Raw genomic sequence first — 23920 nt, 5'->3', positions numbered from 1 at the left:
TGTGATTATAGGATTTCACTGAGGATATATAAACTATCAGTCTGAGCTACGGCATCAGACCAGCTATTTCTTCATTTCTTATAAGGCAGACACTACTACTCATGCCTACACAAGCTATATGAGTTTTATTTCACTCTGTAGTCCTACAATATTTTGATCACAGTATCTCCTATTAAGCCTTCAGCATGCATACATGCATACACAAGTATATGAACATGCATATTTATGCACCTGTAGAGACACACACACACACACACACACACACACACACACACACACACACACACACACACACACACACACACACAGAGATATACACAGTCACTTTCAAAAACTAAAGAACACATCATAATTTATCAATGTTAAGTTGTCAATCTCGCCTTCATTCTTGCTTGATGGGTTCGGAGCCGATCCTCGGCTCCGACTCGGCACTTGCTAAGCTCGAGAGTCACTTTTACCAGCTCGAGGCAGCCCCATATCCCATGATGCAAGGCGGTAAGTACCCAGATCTCGTTTGCCGCTTCGCTGATGAGGTCCTCCTTTTACCAGCTCCTGGTAAGTGATTTGCTACTTTGCTATTTTAGCCCCTTTTAACAAAAAAACCCTTAATTGTTAGTTTTATATCAGTTTTAAACCTTTTCTGACAGAAATTTCTCTGTCTCTTCTTACTTTTTTAGTCAGACTTTCACCCAACCCATCCCCCCCCTGTTAGGGTGTGTGTGTGTGTTTACTAGTTATACCTTTTGGTATATTTAATTTAATTTCTTTGACTGGTGTGTGTGTCTGTGTGTTTTTACACCATGTCTAAAGAAAGGGTCTCAGGCTTTAAGAAGTGTGACTCGTGCTGTCAGAAAATGTCTCTGACAGACGGTCACACTTCTTGCCTGTACTGTCTGGGGCCTCTTCACCTGCAGGACTCCTGTGCTATATGTCATTCTTTCAGCCAGAGAGTCCTGCAGGAAAGAAGAAATAAGCTGATTTTGAGGGGCCTTCTTAAGCCGGAGGGCTCTCCGGCTAAGTCGGCTCCATCCAAGACTTCTAAGTCTTCCAAGGCCCAGGCTTCTGTGTCCAAGCCTGCGGCCTCGGCTCCGACTCATTCAGAGTCGAGATTGGCTCCGGCTGGAGCCGATTCTGGGTTAACTAAACCTTCGGCACCGATGGCTATCGGTGCCGATTCTGGTTCGACCACTTCGGTGTCGGCTCCGATCGGTTCCGACCACCATGTGGCTCAGGCATCGGTGTCGGCTCCGATCGGCTCCGACACCGTTACTTTTGTGGCTGTATCGGCTCCGGCTGGAGCCGATGCATCGAAGCTACCTGTCGGCTCCGATAAGTTGTCGGCTCCGACAGGTTCAATAGTTTCATCGGTTCCGATGGCTCCTTCGAGGAAGAGGTCTAGGTCTCCTTCCTTGGAGCCGATACTTTCAGCTCCGGCTTCACATCTCCTCTCGGAACGGAGCCATCGGAGCCGATCTTCAAGGTCATCCAGGCTTTCTGACCATGATTTAGAGAGAGTGGTCAGTAGATTACTTAAGTCACAGGCACTGGCCCAAATGTTACATAGCCCGTCTCAACAGATGGCTATTGGTCCACACCCCATTGCAGTTCCTCCTTCAACTCTACCCCAGAGCTTGGAGTTGGAGTCTTCGGGAATGGTTACTGCTACGGCTGAGGGACAGATACCCCCTTCTGTTCCTTCAGCCTCTACTCTTATCTCCTCTTCAAGACCTTCCTTAGAGGGATTCGGTGGCCGGGCTTCCATGGTCTCCTCCGAGGGGGTGAGTGGCATCAGACCCTTGTCCGAACCCGCTCTTCCCCTTGGAGCCTCGGCCTTGGTGAGCTCTGCTCCGACATCTGCCTCGGAGACTTCCCTTTCGGTGGTCCCTGGAGTTCCTGGCTCTTCGGAACGGGTTCTCTCGGACCTTCCTGGGAGGGGAGCATTTGAGGTGATGAAGAGTGTGCTGGCCACGGGTATCAGCCAGCAGTCTGTTCCCTTAGCTCCTCCCTCTATAGTGCCTGTTGACATCTCTGCCACTTCTCTTGCTACAGGACCCAGAGATCCTCCGCCTCAGGTTTCCCCATTGGGAATATCCCCCTCTTCCGAGGATTCTCCTGATGTTTCGGGTGATCCTCCTAGGAAGAGGACCTGTAAGAGGAAACATGTAGACTCCCCCGAGTCTATTACTTCAGATACTGACTTAGATGAGTCAGAGGGATCCCCAAGATCCCCCTCTGAGGATGTCTCCTTCTCAGACATCCTAGAACTCCTTAGACAGAGGGAAACTGGCCCACTAATAATCCCTCTGAGGATGAGTCAGTATACCTAGAGGCGTTTGGATCTCGGCCCTCCACCTCCTGGGTGTCTCCGCCTTCGACCCCTTATGCAGGTTATTGCCCGAAGGCGTGGGCTGCTCCTGACTCTGTAGAGCCAGTCCCTAGGAGGCCTTCAAAATTTATTACTGCCCGTGTGATAAGCAATTCCTCACTAAGGGTGTCCCCGCTGATGCCATGGTGGTGGCTGCTGCCACCAAGAAGGAACTTGCAGATCCTTCCGTGCCGTCCATCCTCCTAATAAGGACTCTAGGACCATGGATAGGTAGTAAGCGGATGTTTTCCTCAGCGACCTTTGCTATGCTCGCTGAATTACCTATGTCACTTCACCAGACTCCAAAGGGATATCCTTAAGGAGCTAGGTGATGTTGTACAGGATCCTACAGCTGCAGGGGCTCAGGAAAAATTGCTTCGCAGCTAGGAACCCTTAATTCCATTGCAAACTCCTCCATGCGGCTAATATCATATGCTGCTGATGGAGCGAGTAGGGCCGCAGGTACAGGTGTGGCTCTTAGACGCCAAGCCTGGATGCGGCTATGTGACTTTGCAGATCCCTTTAAGGCGTCCTTCACAAATTCTCCCTTTGATGGGTCAGCTTTGTTTGGCCCTCAAGTGAAGGAAACTTTGACCAGGTGTGAGCAGGACGGCAAGACTCTTTCTGCCGTAGGAGTCCGTTTTCCACCCCTTCTAGACCTTACCCCAAAGGACAGAAAGGTGGCAAAATGTGGTTCCATAAATCCCAAGGAGTCACTCCGATTCACGTGGTCAGTTTACCCCTAGAGGCAGAGGGGTAACAACAACAGACGCTCTAGAGGCAGAGGGGGTCCAAAACCAGGGAAACAGAGAGCCTCTCTGACAAGCCCTTTCAGCATCCCTGAGATGTTGCCCGGCTGTCCCTCCTTGGAGGCAGTCGGGGAAGATTATCACTGTACCCAGAAGCCTGGCACTCCCTCACTCAAGACAGATGGGTACAGTCGATCATATCCAAGGGTTACATAATTCCTTTCGAGGAAAGTCCTTTCTACCCCTCAAATTCCCTTCCAGATGTACCACCGGTCTAAGGGAAATTGCAGAGTTAGAAGTCTCAAAACTACTGCAAAAAGAGCCATTCAGCCAGTTACAACAGACCATTCAGAGCCGGAATCTACTCAAGGTTCTTTTGGTCCCCAAAAGACGGGAGACTGGAGACCAATATTGGATCTCAGCAGACTCAACAAGTCTGTGAGGAAGACAAGATTCCGAATGGTCACTCTTCAGTCAATTCTGCCCTTCTTACAGAAGGACAACTGGATGTGCTCAATAGATCTTCAGGATGCGTACTATCACATCAAAATTCACAGACGCTCCAGGAGATTTCTCCGCTTTCGGCTGGGGTCCAGTCATTTCCAGTTCAGAGCCCTGCCCTTTGGTCTCACTACAGCCCCCAGAGTGTTCACCAAATGCATGGCAGTGGTCACGGCTCACCTGAGATGTCAAGGATTCCAGGTGTTTCCGTATCTCAACGACTGGCTCCTTTCAGCCACCACCAGGCATCAGCTTATTCAAGCCAGGGATTACACAATAAAGCTTTGTACTCTTTTGGGCATCTCGATCAACTTCGAAAAGTCATCCTTATCGCCCTGCCAGTCTATTACTTTCATAGGCTAAACTTAAACACTGTTCGGATGTCAGCTACCCTTACAGATCAAAGAGTTTCAGACATTCAAAGTCATGTCAGGATCATTCTAGCCAACAAGAAAGTACAGGCCAGAATGGTTCTAAAGGTATTAGGCCTCATGGCTGCGGCCATTACTCTTCTTCCCCTGGCTCGCTTCTACATGCGCCTTCTTCAGTGGATGCTGTTCACACAGTGGTCGTACCAACAACTTCCAATGCGTCACCAGATTCTGGTGACACAGACTTGCAAAGATCATCTTGCTTGGTGGATCACATCTCCCCAGGTTCACCAAGGCAGACACTTTGTACCCCCATCCCCGGTAGCCACTGTCACCACGGATGCCTCCCTGATCGGGTGGGGGTCATTATCAGGGCAGGATGGTTCATGGGATGTGGCAGCCGTTCGAGTACCACCTGCACATAAATGTCCTGGAGATGAGAGCAGTGCTTTTAACGTTGCAAGCCCTCAACGACTTTCTTCCCGTAGGGACAATTGCAGTCCACACAGACAACATGTCTGTAGTTTGGTATATCAACAAACAGGGCGGAACCAAGTCCTACCCCTTGTGTCGAGAAGCGCTCAGACTATGGCAATGGGCAATCTCCTCTCATCGGTTTCTGGTAGCAACGCATATCCCTGGGAAAACCAACATTGTAGCGGACAGATTGAGCAGAGCTATTCTCATGCCTCACGAGTGGTCTCTCAAGCAATCTATAGCGGAAGAGATATTTCTGGAATGGGGTCGTCCATGTTGCGATCTTTTTGCTACTCCCCAAAACAGCAAATGCCCAGACTTCTTCTCTCTCTTCCCTCTTCCAGGCCATCCCCCCAGAGACGCTCTGACCCAGGATTGGCCCCAGGGACTTCTTTATGCCTTTCCTCCATTTCCTCTGATCCCTCAAGTTATCCAGAAAGCAACCGTTTTGAGAGCCAAATTGATTCTCATTGCTCCTTACTGGCCTCGACAAGTTTGGTTCCCGTTCCTCCATCGTCACCTTTTGGTGCAGCCGTGGCATCTGGACCCAGTGCCAGATCTTCTGATTCACCAATCCGGTCAGCTGCACCGGTCTATCCCTTCTCTCAACCTCACAGCATGGTTGCTCCACTTCCTTCCTTAGCCAGGCTTCCTTTGATCCCTAACCCTGTTAGAGACATCATAGTAGCTTCTTTAAAATCCTCTACCAGGAGGATTTATGCAAGCAAATGGAAACGTTTCTCTTATTGGGCTAATGCCAAGAATATTGATCCTTTCACTGCCCCTGTTCAGGCAGTCCTGGACTTCTTAGCAGAGATTTTTCATGCAGGCTCCTCTTCTTCCACAGTCAGAGTTCAATTGGCTGCTATCTCGAACGTTCATGTCGGGATTGCAGATCACAATATTATGTCCCATAGGCTTTGTAGGGCCTTCTTGAAAGGAATTTTCCTGCTAAAGCCTCCAATCAGGAATCCTCCTCCTCAATGGGATCTAAATTTAGTGCTGACATCCTTGATTCTTCCCCCCTTCGAGCCAGCTGTTTCTTGCTCCCTTAAATTTCTTTCTTGGAAAACTTTATTCCTAGTAGCTATCACATCGGCCAGGAGGGTGTCTGAACTTCATGCTCTATCGGTTCGACCCCCCTATTTGGTTTTTCACAAAGACAGAGTATCATTGAGAACTAATCCGACCTTTTTGCCTAAGGTCGCCTCAAAGACCAATTTGAATCAATCCATTGATCTCCCTGTATTTTTCCCAAACTATTCAGACAGAGCCGAACAAAAACTACATTATCTTGATGTCCACCGCCAACTCAGATATTATTTGGACAGAACTAAAAATTTAGGAAATCTGATCAACTTTTTGTTTCCTATGCGGATAACAAGAAAGGCCTTCCTGTCTCTAAAGTGACCTTGTCTAGATGGCTTTCTTCGGTCATCTCTGAAATTTATCTGCTCAGGGGAAAACAGCTGTGCTCAAAACCTAAAGCACATTCAACTAGGAGCTTAGCTACTTCTACAGCCTTTCAAGCTAGACTTCCTTTAGACACTATTTGTGCAGCGCCACTTGGGCCACTCCTCATACTTTTGTTTCCCATTACAAATTGGACTTGGCCTCCAGGGATAGAGCCAGTTTTGGCTCTACAGTCCTCAAGAGTCTGTTCCATTGAGCCACCCAGGATAGAGGTGCTAGGGACGCGGTCCCATCAAGCAAGAATGAAGGCGAGATTGACAACTTAACATTAAGAAGTTATGTACCTACCATAACGTTCCATGTTAGTTGTCTTCTCGCCTTCTTTCTTGCGACCCTCCCTCCTTCCCCCGTGCCTGGACAGACCTTGTTTCTCTAAGGAGTTATTATGCTGAAGACCATTCAGTCCTGGTCTTTTTTACATCCTGTAAGCTTTCTTTCTTTCTTTCTTCCTTTGGGAAGTGTTTTATGCTTGGTGCTACTGCCCTTTGTCATCAAACGAGATCTGGGTACTTACCGCCTTGCATCATGGGATATGGGGCTGCCTCGAGCTGGTAAAAGTGACTCTCGAGCTTAGCAAGTGCCGAGTCGGAGCCGAGGATCGGCTCCGAACCCATCAAGCAAGAAAGAAGGCGAGAGAAGACAACTAACATGGAACGTTATGGTAGGTACATAACTTCTTATTTCATCTCATTGAAACCATGACTTATCAGAATATTCTTTCTGCACACAGTTATATTTAAGTAAAGGGGGCATGAGGGCAAAGCCCACAGCAGGTGTGTCCCAATAATTTCAGCTTTTTTACTACAAATAAATCAGTATATTAATAATCCTCAAAAAAATAGTCACAATGCAGTTAATAATATAGATCCCCTGTCTTCCAGAAACCAAAGAGTAGCTGTTATCTAGATATGAATATTCTATTCTTGTCATAGGTTATTGGTTTGTATAAATTATCCTCTAATGTAAATTATGCAAATGCATGAGAAAAATGGATATATTGTTTGGATTCCATACTGCCAATATGCAAGAAATGGGTGCTCACACTTACTATACTTAGCAGACACATATGCCTATTTTACTGTGAAGAAACCTTACCTAAAAGGCTTAAAGAAGAATTGAATTCCCCTGCCATAATTGCTTGTTATAGTACAGAGTGCTTTATCTACAGCGATATATACTTGACACTAGATTTCATAGCAGTTTCACTGGCTGTAAATGAATAAATTGTAGACAAACAATTTTGAAGTACATTTTACTGTCAGGTAAATAAACTGGGTATCTAAACTTATGTGTCACAAATGAGCATTTAGTGTATATCAGATATCAGCTGCATCCCAAGCACATAATCTCATCTGTAATAAACAAACTTTCCTGACAGTTGAACTCATCCACAATAAATTAACACATATTGGATGTCCATACACTTCCATGAAGCATAAACATATTGGATATCTAACTTCATATGTGGTGAATAAACACATCATAGATACCTGTTTAACCCATGATTCATGAGTATACTGGATACCTAATCTCATCTATGATGAATGAACAGGTCAGATATTTGAAATCTGTCATGAAGGAATGCATTGCATCTCTGACCTCTTCAGTTAAAAATAAATATGTGGGACACATGACCTGTATGTACCTGCGTACATACATACATATATAGGTTCATAGGTTGGTACTAGGCTATCGGCCCTAGGGCCTATACAAGCCTAGTCATAACAATTCCCTGGATATTTCTTCCCACAATATTTACTACCCTGGACCCCTGTCTAGCAGGGCTACTGACATGATCCCTGGGGTGAATTTCCTATGCATGCATACATACACAAATATATGAACAAGCAAACTCATACACCTGCAGACACATGCAGACAAGCAAGTGCACACACACAACACACACACACACACACACACACACACACACACACACACACACACACACACACACACACACACACACACACAGTCACATTTAACACATCATAATATCATTGAATTGAAACAGGGAGGTGAGGGCAAAGCCCCCACATGGGTGGTAGAGGGGGGGTATTATGCACCTGCAGAAATGCTTGCCTTCTACTTCAACACATATTTATATACAGGCACACAGAAGTAGACAGACACCTACATGCAGAGTGATGTGCACAAACAAGCATGCATGTAAATATACAAGCAGAAACGTCAACACTCATACAAATACAGGTTACAGAGTTTCTTATGCAGCCCCACCACACGTGTACATACACACACACACACACACACACACACACACACACACACACACACACACACACACACACACACACACACACACACACACTCCACAAACAGGGAAATACCATTCCCAATAAACAGAGTACTCAGTCTCTTTTGTGTAATCAAATCCCTCTGAAGGTCATTCATTGTCAACCTTCCAAATGCATGTATTCATACTTGTTCATGAGATCCAAACTGAGACAAACACATGGCAATGTAGGTGCATGATAGTCTTGTCACACTAGAACAGACTCACTGCACCAAGCATCCAGAATATGTTTAAACAAAGCTTTTATTGAAAATTTATAGAATCCAATAAAATCATAAAACTTGTACTTGTTTTAAAAACATTCTGATACTATTTACATCTTGGAAAACTAAGAAAAAAGTCCACTGTGGACTTCAAATTTTGCTGGTGAAATTATTCTTTTTTGTAGTATTTTATCAGTTCTGAATAAATTATTTATGAAAGCTTCCAGTACCTTGATTAAGTAATTGTTTCATTCATACCTTTTATTAATCTTCCTGCTTATTAGCCTAAAGTTATGTATGTAGAAATATATGATGAGCTTTAGCATTTCAGATGTAGTAAATTCACAAATGTTTTCATGAAACTGGAAGAAGTCTTATCAGTTCAAGCCACCCTCTTGCAGGTTTGTCAGATTTACATATAATTAGTACTACATAAGACATTCTGACTTAGCTAGTCAAATCCAGGTAATCTCATAAAAATGTCAAACATTTCTGGGATCCAGATAAGGTTGTTTAAAGTCTACATCATTCCCAATGAAGTAAATTAAGTCTTGATCACTCCAGCAACCAAGACAGGCAATATTCCAGTGATTTCACACAGTGCCAAGTAAAGTTTCAGGAGTACCAAGGATCTATAGGCAAACCCACCATGCAGAACAAAATACTTCAGCATTATGAGGAAAGTTATGAACTTCTGCACATGACTAAGGAAAATCTGATAGCAATTCCAAGGCCATCCCTTTATTTCTACTCCCATTTTCTATTGGCATGCTTCTATCTTGGTGATTGTCAGCTAAAAGCAGCCTTCACAAAGGGCGGTCTGTCCTTCCTGAAACTTGCGGCAGGGGCAGAGTCGTCTGTATCTCATTTCTGATCCAGCACAGCTGAACAAAAGATCATCCTTCTGCAGGTGACAGTGATGGGTGTTAATGTGGAAAGCTGGTAATAAGTGAGTCCCTTCCATCAATGTCTTCTCACAAGGGATTCCTAAGCTAAATAGGAAACAAAAGTAAAAAAAAGTGATATAGAAAAATGTTTATCTTGTGATCATTACAAAATGTCAGACAGACTGAAAACACATATGTATCATAGTAGTTAAATCGCATCAAACACATATAGCGACAAATTAATCCTGATGCTCCCCTTAATCTTCTAAGATACCAATAAGCAACTCTGTGGAAATGAAAAGCCTTTGGATCTCAGCCCTGCTTAAAACTGCATATTATCACCTATCCATCAGCCTGCCTAATTTTGGGTAAAACGTGTATGGCTGGGTTTAAAACCTTCCAGACTGGAACAGTGTTAGTTTTGTTATTTATGACCTTGTCCAAAAATGGCAACAATATGACAGCAGAGCATCAAAAACATGAGTGGAAGAGCAAAACATTCCATAACATGTATATGGATGTAAGGACTGGCTTAAGCTCTAGGCTTGGCTGCCACCTGGCTAGTCAAGGTTGAGTGGCTGTGCACTGACAGTTTGTGAGCTGAGTGTAAGAGTAGCCTTGATCCCCTACATAACTATAAGGAAGACTAGAATGAAAAACATAAATTCTATAGAACTCCACGGGTTTCTGTTCCTTATACCGAATTACATATGTATTAAAAAAGTAGCCCTTATTTGAGTGGATGATGCAAAAACACAAGGCTTTTCTCACGGCCTTATCAATGAGGCAGTACACAAACCTGTTTTGCTAAGAACGTTCTAGCATAAATACACATATTTCAGCAACATGTACATACATATCCCTACACATACCAGGTGAGGTAATAACAGCTTGGAATGCTATGAAAACAGGAGATTGAGGCATTCAAAATAACTCTTAAAATCAACACGATAAAAAAAAAAAAAAAGGTAATATTCAATTCACTACAAACCCAGGGGTGGGGGTTATAATCTGGATCAGTGTAAAAACAGGAGGGATTAATATTCAAATATAGAATAAAAACAGGCTTGTGTAACATCCCACATCACTAGAAAATCAGGAATGTGTAAAATTCAAACTCACTGCAAAACAAGTGGGGGAGGGTACATACCATTTCAATACAAAAATATAATGGGTTAACACTCCGTATTTCTACAAAAACAGGAGTGTTAGTATTAGAGATCACTACAAAAACAAGCTGGTTAACATTCAAGATCACTACAAAAAAAAGGAGAGTTGACATTCTGGAGCACTAGAAAAATGGGAGTACTTAACATTCCATATCACAGTATAAACAGGTAAAGTAAAGGAAACATTACAGATGACTACAAAAGAAGAACAGGGTAACATTCAAGATCACTGTAAAAACAAGATGAATTAACATTCTATATCATTACAAAAGCCAGACAGCAACAGCTTTCTGGAATACTAAAAAAACAGGAAAAGGTAACACAAAAACAGCAGATACTTCCCATTCTAGATGGCAATAAAATCAGAAAGAGGTGAACATACCATATTGCTACAAAACCAACAGAAGGTCTTTAGATCATTACAAAATAGTAGGAGAATAAAATTCCTGATCACTGCAAATAAGGTTATGCAATATTATCAGCGTACCATTGTTTGTAGGAGAATTACAACCGTCTGTACATATTAATATGAATTAAAAAAAAAAAAGATGAAGCATGCCTTAAAATATGACTGATGCAAATGTAACATTGAGCAGAAACACTTTTTAAGTTCTGTATAGTTTATCACGCAATCCAAAAGCCTGCAACTTTTCAAAACAATGTAACACACAGATATGGCAGCTGACACACTTAACTGTCCGGAAGAGAGACGCATACTTCATCAAGCTAAGAAAAACTGAGGAGTGAATATGTATATATTGTACATAAACACATCTGTGGCCCCATAATGAGAATCTTTCTGAGAAGAACCGAATGTGTTAGCCTGTACATGTGACAGAGTATTTTTTCTTTTTCTTTATAAAGAAGTGAAGATTGTTTTCCAGGGTCTGTTCCTAGGAGAGAGTTATCCCAGGATCATAGCTCACAAACTGAAGGGCGAACATTTTATGCTCTGCATTTTAAATGCCATTTTTTGTACTGTAAGATCTGGTTTCAGAACTCCTATGTTTTTCTGTGTAACATTACCTTCTTGGGATATTCTAACAATTAAATAGATTTAGTGTCCCTTTGCAACAAGTGTTTAGAATTTCTGCTCTGATTTCACAAGGACTGTAGGCAGAAATCTGAGCAACAAAGCAGAATTAGAATATAGTGTTTCCTTCTCTCTATTTCAAGGAGTCACTGGCATATCTCCTGTGAAAGCCAAAAAAACAGAAAGGTATAAGTGCACTATAAGTCACAGCAAATTGTAAAATGTTTAACACAAAAGAGTGATGGGAAGAAGGATGGGGTTTGGCTCATGTATTTAGCATGCACGCTGACAGTGAATTTGTATAATGCACCAGAGATATGGCACACTCAACAATATGCACCACATGGTGTAGCCAAGGGTAATACCATATCGCACTGCACTATGAAATGTGCTTGTTTAATTCTGCTAGAGCAAGACAGGACTGTGTTTGAGACAGCAATGTAACTACAGCTAGGTCACTTTATTGGATGCTGGATATACTAAGCTACAATGGAAACAGCCGTAGTAATATTTACAGAGTGCAATGACAATTGTAAGGGTTGAGATGATTTAAGTGTTTATCTATCTATCTATCTATCTATCTATCTATCTATCTATCTATCTATCTATCTATCTATCTATCTATCCATCCTTTGTTGACCAGGTTAGTCACACTAAGCTAGTGTCCTCCCTTGAGGGTAGAATCAAGTAGGTATTTCTACTGTGATGGCTTCTCTTACCCCAGGCCAGTAATCAAGAAGCCTCAATCCTCATCACTAACACCAGTGAGAAATGGTCATTAAAACAGAAATGGATTTACATAGTATTTTGAAATGCAGCACTCTGCATCAAGCACAGTTTCCCACAAAAGCACATAGGGAACACGCTCCAGACTTTTGACTGGACTCTCTGTCTCTCTCTAGATCCCAAACAAGACTCACTTTGGAGCACTGTATCCCAGTTCCAAGTAGCTGACACACCCACACTTGGGTATTTGATTTTCACACACGCACACACACTCCTGGGAAATGCTGGTACAGATTTACTAGCTGTACCCCTTCTGCCCAGACTATAAGGTAACCAAGCTGCCATGAGTCGACCACTCTCAAGCTCTTACAAGGATATCCAATTATAGTGAGTAAAATCAATACTAATATAATGGTAGAATGTAACCAAAGCAGCAAGGCTTTTCAGAATGGCCACAGTGTCACTAAAATAAGCACAAGTACTCTCAAGATATTAAAAGTATTTTCTAAAACTCCAGCCACAATGAAAGGTATACATATATTTAATAATAAATAATAAAATAAAAAACATGAAAATACTAAATATCTAAGTACAATAAACACCAGAGTTTCAAACACAGGAGAAATAAAAATAACACAGTTGGACAGATTCAAACAGATGCTGAGGCCCCACAATATCCATAGCTACCCTCTGAAATGGCTCCTCAATCACAGGTAAAGGTATCAATGGAGCTTTGACTTGTCCCCTGCCTTGTCTACCATTCGGCACCACTCACAAGTCCTGCAGTACCTTGTTACATCTCTTGCAGTCCCAGGCCAATAGAAGTTCTGCATAATATGTCTCTTGGTACGCTTTATAGGTTCATACTCTTGGTTCGCTTTATGCCCATATGACCTGCAAAAAGAATTTCATGGGCTATGGCTAGATGTGCCAGATGGTAGGCTGTGGGCACTACCAACTGCTGCATTACCTCACCCTCTATCCCTCCCTCAGGGGTCCAGTATCTATAAAGTAACCCTTTGTTCCAGTATACAGACCCCACTTTTCCTTGAACATCAGGGGCCTCCTTAGCTACCTCCCTCAAGTCCCATAAGCTAGGTTCTGAAAGCTGAGCCTGTCTCAAATCTACTTTTGTGACCCCCTCCCATCTCCCCTTCCATAGGAAGCCAGTATCTCCTGACAGCAGTACCTCACTGTCAGCCTGGGTACTACCACTCATCTCTGTCCTTGCAGTCACCTTGTCCATGAGTGCAACAGTAACTACCAGCAGCTGTGGTTCACTTTCAGGATCACTGCTACAGAGTAGCTCCCTCTCTGAAATAGCCACATCACCAGCCCCAGCTTTAGGTGTGGCATCTGTCTGAGTCTCCCCTGGACTGCCAGACATACGTGTCTGTCTCCAAGTCTGACTACATGTAACTTCATGCACACAAGGTACTGCATTATCAAAATAATGTCCTATCAAGACATCTGCAGGAATATCCTCAAACACAGCTACCTGCTTGCTTCCTTTTCCACCCTCCCAGTCAAGGTGAACCCTGGCCAAAGTCATTTGGATTGGGATCCCTCCTAAAGCTCTGATTGGAGTGGACTGCTAAAGCAAGTAATGGTCCTCTTTAACTACTGCAGGCTTCACAATAGTTATGTCAGAGGCTGTGTCTCTCTTAGCAGTGGCCTGTCTTCCATCCACTAAAATAGGATACAAACTCCAGTGATAGCTTGTACCCCTGTTGTCTCCAGACAACTTAATACTGCTAGCTGTTATTCTCACTTGCTGGCTCTGTCACCTTTTGTTCCCAACCTTGCTTAAGTGGACATTTGTATACTACATGGGTCCTCTGGTTACATTTAAAACATGTAATCCCTGATCCTGGTCATGTACCTGAACTGGTGGCTTCTCCTATTACTTGTAGACTCTGCTGGGGTGACTTAGGCTTCCTACCATGGGGTCCCATATATCTATGTGCAGCAGTGGGTTACCCTTCTTGTGCAGTGATGCTCTGCTTGCTAAGTAGAGATCTCCTTTTCTCCCCAGTTCAACTGCAAAGTTAGACTCAGGCCTGCCAACCAGATTCTCATGTCCTCAGGCAAACTATTACAGGATTATTCCCTTACCAAAAAGTCTGCCAGTCTTTCAAAAGTGGTGACTTGGCACCCACCTGTGAAAATAAGTGTTTAACTCAGCAATATAATCACATATACTTTTATCTGCCTTGCATCTATGATCACAAAACATTTTCTGTAAGCTTCAGGTGTTAACTTATAACAGTTCAATAAACATTGTTTCACTCTATCATAGTTTAAACTATCAGTATCAACGAATTAAGAAATAGCAGTTACAGCTTTACCATCGAGTAAGGGGGTCAGGAACCATACTCAGAGCTCTTGGTCAACATTATACTGCTTACATACTCTTTCAAATATATGAATAAAACTATTAAAGTCATCTCTGTCTGCAAATTGTGGAAGAAATTTACTGACCTTTATTGCTTCTGGGGTCCAGTTATTCCCTTCCCCATTACCTCCATGACCCTGGTGAAGAGTCAACATCTGCCGCTGATGTTGTTGCTGCTTCTCTTTTTTGTGAGCCTCCACTTGCTGCAGTCTCTCAATTTCTTCAATCTCCAAATGCTGCAGTCTGTCATTTCCTTTAATCTCTAAATGTTTGGCCTCCAGTTCATGCTGATGCTGCTTCTCCTTTTCTTCAGCCTCAAAATTTCACAGTCGCTCTTTGGTCTCCAAACATTGTAGGTCATGCTGATGTCGGTGTTCTTTTTCTTCAGCCTCCAGTTCAACTTTCTTTAACTCCAGATAGATTTTTAAATCCTCTCAGGAAAAACTGAACTGTCCTGTTTCTGAAGGCTGCACATCCCCAACACCTGACTGGTTTTCCTCCTGTTCACTGGTCTGTGCTGCAACTGTGGTTAAGACTGAAATCATTTCCTCTTTAGTCCAGTTAGCATGCACCAGTCATTTGGCTTCACACACCTTGGCCAACTGTTTTTTTTTTGTCAGCTTTCCATAATCCTCTGCTGACATATTTGCCTGATTTCATTGACTAAACTAAACTAACAAAAATGAATGCATTTTTGTGGCTGTTTAGAGCACACACACCTTTGTGACAACTGCCCACAGGCTACTGAAGTTCAATTAATATCCCACCACTCTGCTGCCAATATATGACAGCGTCTCTTACCCTGGGCCAGTAATCAAGGAGCCCCAGTCCTCACCACTGACACCATTGAGAGATGGTCACTAAAAATAGGAATGGATTTACACAGTATTTTCAAATGCAGCTCTCTGTATCATGCAAAGTTTCTCCCAAGAGCATACAAGGAACATGCTCCAGACTTAGGCCTGGATTCTCTGTCTCTCCAGATCCCAAACAAGACTCACTTTCGAGCACTGTGACCAAGTTCCAAGTAGCTGACACACCCACACCTGCGTACTTAATTTTCTTACACACACACACACACACACACACACACACACACACACACACACACACACACACACACACACACACACACACACACACACACACACACTCCTGGCAAAGTCTGGTACAGATTTACTAGCTGTACCTCTTCTGCCCAGACTATAAGGTAACCAAGCTGCCACCAGTGAACCACTCTCAGGCTCTTACAAGGGTATCCAATTATAGTGAGTCTAATCAGTACTAATATAATGGTGGAATGTAACCAAAGCAGCAAGGCTTTTTGGAGTGGCCACGGCATCACTAACATAAGCAGAAGTACTCTGAAGATGTTAAAAGTATTCTCTAAAAGACCAGCCACTATGAAAAGTATAAAATACTTAATCATAAATAATAAAATAGAAAACATGAGAATCCTAAATATCTAAGTACACTAAACACCAGAGTTTCTGTCACAGGAGATATAAAAATAACACAGTTGGACAGATTCAAACAGATGCAGAAAAAAACAATACTTAACTAATCTCACTGAATGTCTTGACTGTCTAAAGAATAACTGTTCCCTACCTAACTTAATTAATACAGCAAGGCAAGATTAGATGCTGAGATGCTTACTTCCACAAGGCAAGATGATGAGCTTCTAACAGACTGAATTACAACTCAACTAACTAACTGTGATTACTGTCATAGATCTTTTATATCAGGTTCCAAAGAAAAGAAAACAAAAAAAACTGCTATGGGAATTCCATCCTCTCAGTCCTGGTTATAGAATTACATCACATTTGATCACCTGACTCTGGTACAACACACATTCAGAGCTCCACTAAGATCTGTTGCAGTATTTGAAAATTATAGAACAATTTCAAAAATTCTACTCTTCCCTTTCAGAATTCTTTGTTTTAACATATACATTTAATCAGTTATAATAACCCTGCTGAAACATTTTTAACACAATCATCTGTACAAGTCATTGTGATAGCCAAACAGAAAACTACTTACAAAACTTCAGCCGACTACACTGGCATATGTCAGACATGCACTGCCCCACTCTCCTTTGCACAGATGGCAACACCTCACATCCTCACATCTACTATGAGGGGAAATTTGGCAATTATGGTTTACCTGCTGCCCTCACATACATTGTGTAACTTAAAAATTCTAATTACTTCATTGTATGCTTTATACTCCTTATATCTTTTTTGTTGTAAAAAATTATTAGGTTGTAAAATACAGTGTAGTGCAAACACATTAAGAGATTAGTACAAACACATGAGGTTTTAAAATACAGAAAAGTATAAACACTTGTAGTCCAATAGGGGCACCATCAAAATACTAAAATAACGTTCCTAATTAATTAAAATACTTCTAGACAGCACTTTTTAATTACACTGATTAATTTACTTTACTCCTTAACACACAGAGAATAAAAAGAAATGATATACTTATCATAACAATAGATCTCTAAGAGTAGGTCTGTCCTCTGTATCAGTAGAACTAATGCCAGAAGGTATTAGAACTGCTCGGCAAGTAAATAATTCCCAACCAATTAAGCACCATCCCCACCCCATAATGCATCAGAGTGCCAAGCCTTGCTAGCACTTTGCAGTGAGGCCTGAATAAAATAAGACAGAGGCTGAAGGCCAGCTACACCACAGGTAAGAGAAGGGGTGTGGGTATATTACAGAGGACAGACCCACTCTTAGAGCTCTGCATCCTGCATAATAGCAGGACAGAGTTCTAGATAAATCCTTTTGGAGGACTTCCCTTTGGGAGCATTCCCTTAGTAAAAGTATCCCAGATGAAGATCTGGACATCATATCCAGCTTACAGTACTTTGTAAAGGTGCTGGACAGCTCTCATCCAGAGCTGCTTTCTGGAAAAACCTGCAGACACAGCAACAGCTCTAGTCGAAAGAACACAGATACAGTAGTACTGGTATGCTGTGCTAATTATTGCAAATCTGTGTATAGCCAGACACCCATTTGGCTAAGTTAAGATTAATCATTTTCAGGCGATGCTTCTGTTTAGAAAAGGAAACAAATACCTGAGTATTTTTCTGGATAATATTTATCTGCCAAAAGTAAAACCTTAATTGGCAGTTTACATCCATATAATGGGGAAGATGCTCTCAGTGTTAAAAATACTATAGAGAATAAGGTAGATGAACAGACCGATCAACGTTGTTTTTCTGGACTGTTTAGGCATTAGAGAGGGATTGGTTTAGACAATGACAATGACCCTGTTTGTGTTAGATACAAGGTAGAAGGATCCACAGAAAATTAACACATCTCCAAAATACTTCTAGTAGACAATTGGTGGCAGAAGAAACAAAGTTTTCCAGATAGGAATGTATTTTCCACTATAGCTGAGAGCTGAAATGGTCAATGTCAAGTTTTCCAACAAAGTTCCCAGGGTGATAGAGAACTGACCTTTAGAGACATAAGAAAAAAGATGCCCTTTAGGAAAGCTTAACACATTTTACTGATACCAAGACAGAAGAGCACAGCCCAGCATACAAATAAGAAAAAGGTGCAAGGTGCATCTTAATGTAGGAGTATCTCAGCCCAGACCCAGAATCAAAATTATCAGAGGGATAATATAAGGTGGACAAGACAGATGCTGACATGACTTCTAGCCCTTTGATTGTAGCCCTTATGAAGGATTGAATTCATTTATCTCTATAGGTGATACAGATGTTTGTTTTCTGAAATAAAAATATAAACTTAACTACTTGAAAAGGGAAAGAGAGGTTGTAATGATGAAAGCAGGTAGCAAGTGTGCAGCTGAGGCTTGTCTGATGGTTGTAGGAGAAGAGCTCTGGTAGTCTCAAATCTCAGAGCCTTCCCAATAAGTGAAGAAGAAGGCATTGGAATTACACCTCCTGAGGCCATTAACTCATTAAACCTAGCAACATTTCCAGGCATTTTTGCAGTTACATCCTACAGATGCCTCTAGACATCAAATATCATGCATTTATATTTGCTTTATTAATTTCAAAACCATTTCTAGATACAAGGTATTAGACAATTTCATCTTAAAGCTTACAAATAACAAATCCCACTATGTTGATATTTGACTTCTCTCTAGTGCAGATAGAGAGACAGTGAATATTATTTGCATTTTATTTATTTGTGTTATAATAATTTTAGATTTTTCTAAATATCTTAGCAATCAAATGACACAGGCAGAACTGATTAGCCTCATATGAAAGCTCACAGCTATATGAAGAAAATGCTGGTGGCAATATGTGTGCTGCTTGAGTAGTTATTGAGATGTCATAAGCTGTTTATGCATCATTATATAATTCATATGTACTGTGGTTGTTGTAGGTTATAAAATCCAGTTTAAGACCTAGAACTGTATTTTCTAAAATGCTCAGGTGGCACCTTCTGGGAGTTAAGAGTGCAAACTCAAAAGAGCTCCAAAGGAAGGAATGAGTTAAGGATGTATGTCCCACATATGGAATAACTGAGTCATTGATGGCTGAAGGAGCACTCATGGGACATAAACATGAAAACAATTCAGTTTGTCTACTAGAGAAGTGGCATTCCACATAATGTTATTTCCCAACAGAAAGTGGCAGGATTAAATGACTCATTTCCATACCCAAATGACTTCTTAGCATAAAGACTAAGAATATATCTCACCTTGTTTGTTCATATAAGAAACCACTGCTGTGTGGTCGGAGTGGTCAGAGTGAAGGGTGATCTCACCCTGATGCAGGAAGTCTTGAAAGGCAAACATTTTAAGAACTGCATCTCTAGAACTTTTATTTGTGGACATGCATCAATGGACATTCAGACACCTTGAACTATCTGCCCTTATAATGGTCCCCACACCCTAGGGCAACTATGTCCATGGTGACTGAAGTTTTGAATGTATGTAGCTGAAAAAGTTTCTTCATGGGGAGTAAAGAGGTTGACATGGTCTGAAATCTGAGTCCACTGGACTCTGGTCATTCACTATTGCATCCTCATCTGAAATTTGGCAAAATATACCACTAGAATGGATGTTGCCATTAGCTATGGATTTCTGAGTATAAGTAAAATGAAACCTTACTGAAATGTATGATCCAGGAGACATTTTGTTCTGATGAGATAGTACCTTATCTACTGATAGGTGTGCCTAGCAACAAATCATGCTCAAACTGCAGTCAAAGAAACAGTTAGGACAGAGTCAGTTGTGATTTCACAATGTTCACTGCATGATCTCTGGAGAGTGAAATGTTTTGATTAGGGATTTCCTGAAGATAGTTAATACATGAACTGATGAAACAGTTAGGATCCTGTTATCTAGGTATGGGAAAATCTTGTTTCCACACAACATCTTTTGATGAACAGCATAGGAGATGAGGTGAGATTGAACTGAACCATCTGATAATGGGTGGTGCCTCCTGGAAGGACCTCCTTGACTTTATGGTAATCTTGAGATGTAAAAACGTGTGTTGGAGGTCCAGAAAGTACATCCAGTTTCCTTCTTATATGGAAGGATTCACTACACTATGATGATGCAAACGTTTCCTTTGAGATAAATGTGTATACACCATTTATTTTAGATTATTTGTCTGTTTGGGAACCAAAAAAAACGTTAGAATAAAATCCTAATCCTTTTTAGTCTGTGGGACCTCCTGGATGGCTCTTTTTGTGAGGAGACTGAAGAACTCTTCCTTGTGAATACATTTTGATGGAATGGGATATCGGGCAAGGAAAAAGATAGTGGAATTGGTTAATATGAAAGACAGTCTCATACCTCTGAATATTTACTGTGATAGACTTCCATGCAAATAGGTGAAGGAACAGACTGACCCTGAGTGCCTCTAAAGTAGGCAATTGGGCAAGGACTAAGAATTGCTTCTGTGGCCTAAGCCTCCTAAATTGTGTTCTGTTTGGAATATAACCTTGGAACTAGACTTCATTTTAGCTGCCTGTTGGAGTATTGGCTATGAGTCATGCCGGTACAACATTTAGTCCTGATTCCTCTATGTCCAGGAAAAGATATACTGTGATAGATGAAACTTTACACACATGCACATGGGAGTTTTGTTCTGCTTCTCCATATCTGTGAAGTGATCCTCAATTTACGGAATAAAGGTGCAAGGACCAGATGAAGCTACATGTGAAGGCACATATTGATACTGAATTCCGCAGCTCATGTACTCCTTTCTGTTACATTATAGGGAATGTGCATTATAAGATTTGTTATACTGGAAGCAGATGAGCACTGGGAGAACATTTTTTTCTTTGACTGACTGGCAACCCCATCAATTGGTTATGACACAGTCAAAATATATCACATGCATAATTCACTTTAGTGCCAGCAAAATGACAGACACATAAACTGGCTTCCCCAGCCTTTCCACTCTAGAATCCTTATATGTAGGATAAGCAGGAGAGTTCTGGGGATTTGGAACCTTTTTATATGTTACTCAAATAAGCCATCAGGCTTCAGTTTCAGACAAAAAAGCCCACCCTATGGGGGCTGAGGACACCCTGTCAAGGTTCATAGGTTCATAGGTTCATACTAGGCTATCTGCCCGAGGGCATTTACAAGCCTAGCCCATCGTTTTGTGGCTTACGCCACCCCTTTAGTATGGGGAACTATACCCATTATTTTGCTGTGCCTCTGTCGAGCAGTGACACTGAGGTAATCCCTGGGGTATATCTGCGATCTCCCATCCATTGGTCAAGATTTCTCTTGAACAAGGCCAGCGAGGTGCTCTGCCTCACATGTACCGGGATTTTGTTCCACAGCATAGGGAGTCTTTGGGTGATGAATCTATCCCTCCAGCACGTCCTATTAATAGCCGTGTCGAGGTTTAAGTCTCCGCCTTGTGGCTCTGATGGATCTAGATTTTTGAGGTGAAGCATATTCATCAAATCTGGGTTTGACATGGCCTTGTATGTTAGGCAAAGGTCACCTCTGAGCAAGCGTGGCGACTGAATAGAGCTGGAGTTCTTTCAGTCGGGCAGCATAGGACAGATTTTTGAGACCCTTTATCCTTTTGGTGAGGAACTTTTGTGGCCTCTCCAGCTGCTGCAAGTGTCGGGTCAGATACATTCCGAATGGGGCATTGTACTCAATCATTGGTCTGATGAGTGATGAGTAAAGGGAGACTATGACCTCCCTTGATCTAGATGAGAATCCCTTCATGATAAGATGGGCAATGTAGAAGGTCTTCCTAACTACTTTAGCTACATGGGTGTCGAATGACAGACTACTATCAACCTGGGTCCCCAGGTCCCTGATAACTTCTTCTGTGCTCAGTGGATTGCCACCTATTTGGTAGCTAGGGGTAACCTTGTTTTTCCCGAAGGGTATGACTATGCATTTTTGGCATTTAACTTTAGGCCGTGGCTCTGGCACCAGTTATCCGTTTCTGTGAGACCCTTCTGAAGGATATCTGTGTCAGATGTGTTTTCTACTATGGCCCAGTTTGCAGTCATCTGCAAACTTTGTCAGCCATAACCCTCCTGTGTTTGCTTGTACTTCAGAAAAGTAGATGCCAAACAAGAGTGGGCCCAGGACTGAGCCCTGTGGGACACCACTTGTGACAGGCTTTGAGTCTGACATGGCGCCAGCAACTCTGACCCTGTGGGTTCTGTCACTCAGCCAGTTTGCAACCCATCTTGTGATGTATGGGTTAACATTTAAGCTGATGAGTTTTTCAATGATACCCGAGTGGGGTATTGTATCAAGGCCTTAGCCAGATCGAGGTAGGCTGTATGGACTGCCTTTCCTCATCAATGGCTTTGGTGACTGTTTCGAAAAAGTCAACCAAGTTTAAAAGGCATGATCTGCCTTTGACAAAGCCAAACTGGGTTGGATCCAAAGTCTGCAAATTCCCTATGTCTTTATTTATGAGGTCCATTATGATCCTCTCCATGGCTTTGCAGATAAGGCTTGTCAAGCTAATGGGCCGGTAATTTCCAGGGTCGGTGGAGGCACCGCCTTTGTGAAGTGGGACCACAGTTGCAGTGCGCCACTCCCTGGGTACGTATCCAGAGGTAAGACTTTGATTAAACAGCTGTCCTAGCTGTGGGTTTAATTCCTCATTGAGTTCGTGGAGCACACAGCCGGGGACACCATCAGGTCCCATGGATGCTGTGTTTTTTGCTTTGGAGAGAGCAGTTCTCACTTGGGCGCTGGAGATGTTTGGGGGGCTGCAATCGTTTGGTATAGATATCTCTCCTTTTGGGGGGGAGGGGGGGGGGAGTTTGCACTGAACCTGTCAGCCAGTATGTTGGCTTTTCTAAATCACTGCTGTGACATTCATTCATTCATTCATTCATTCATTCATTCATCTTAAATTTCTTAACCAGGTAAGTAAACTGGTCTGAGGTCTCTTTTTAGGCATGACCTAGGCCTAGAAAGCAAATTACAGAAACAAAGGGAAATAAACTTAAAATAGTATACATGATATAATCACATACAGCTGATAAACAGTACTCCAGATACATACAATAGATTTCAAACATGTGAGAATTGACAAAATGGAATAGATCTAAAGGTCTACCTAAAAACTAATTCACTGAGAAAAAAAGTGTAGTTCAAAACAGGGAATGCACAAGAGAAGTAGGCAGGCTTCCTAGATGTTGGCCTAGAAGGACAAAAGTGTTAGTCAAAAATTTAGATTAGAACAAAGGCAAAGCATGAGGCTCAACAAAAATAAAGTAAGAAAGAATGTGAAGAATGAAATGTCTAGATGAATAGCTATGGAATAAAATCCATTGTTGGAGTCACTGAGTGAGGAAAGGATTAGGAAGTATATACAAAGAAAACCCTGTAGATCAAACCTCTGAGAGACAAATGACAAGACTTTGGAAACGCTAGGTAGAAAGTAAAAGCAACGGAGCTTAGGCTATACAGTATTTTAATGCATCTTTCCACTGAGATTAAAGAGCAATGACACTAAGATATTTTACTGTGATCCTTGAGTGATTGATGGAGATCATTCTGAGTATGAAAATAACACCCAGGAGGACTGATGAGTAGACATGAGGACTTCTGTTTGTTGGGAAAATGGATGAGTGGGTCACCCTCCTCACTGCACTAATTTTAAGCATTCCTCAAACTTGTGTTCAACTGGAAGAGTGCAGAAGTTGTTAGAACACTTATTATCATCAACATATTCAGTGGGAGACTATGGAAGAGAGTCTAGGTGTTTGGTCTCAAACCAGGATTTCCTAGTTTCCTTCAGAAATGGAAAATCCAAAGAAGAT

The 23920-nt window shown here is 42.1% G+C and overlaps 1 protein-coding gene across 5 annotated transcripts in view; it reads right to left on the bottom strand.

Annotated features, from left to right (window-relative positions):
- Positions 1-8472: 8472 nt before the first annotated feature.
- LOC122816448 (alpha-1,6-mannosylglycoprotein 6-beta-N-acetylglucosaminyltransferase B-like) overlaps positions 8473-23920 on the bottom strand; it is a 950232-nt gene continuing 934784 nt past the window's right edge. For all 5 annotated transcript variants that reach the window (XM_044089252.1, XM_044089250.1, XM_044089253.1 and 2 more), the window contains one exon: positions 8473-9442. In XM_044089252.1, the coding sequence (XP_043945187.1) occupies positions 9244-9442 (199 nt within the window). In that variant the 3' untranslated portion in view covers positions 8473-9243. The remainder of the gene's footprint in view (positions 9443-23920) is intronic.

The sequence above is a fragment of the Protopterus annectens genome, chromosome 12.part0 (genome assembly GCF_019279795.1).
Source record: "Protopterus annectens isolate FY-2018-M chromosome 12.part0, PAN1.0, whole genome shotgun sequence".
In the NCBI taxonomy this organism is placed as follows: Eukaryota; Metazoa; Chordata; order Ceratodontiformes; family Protopteridae; genus Protopterus; species Protopterus annectens.
This window is presented reverse-complemented; position numbering and strand designations above follow the sequence as displayed.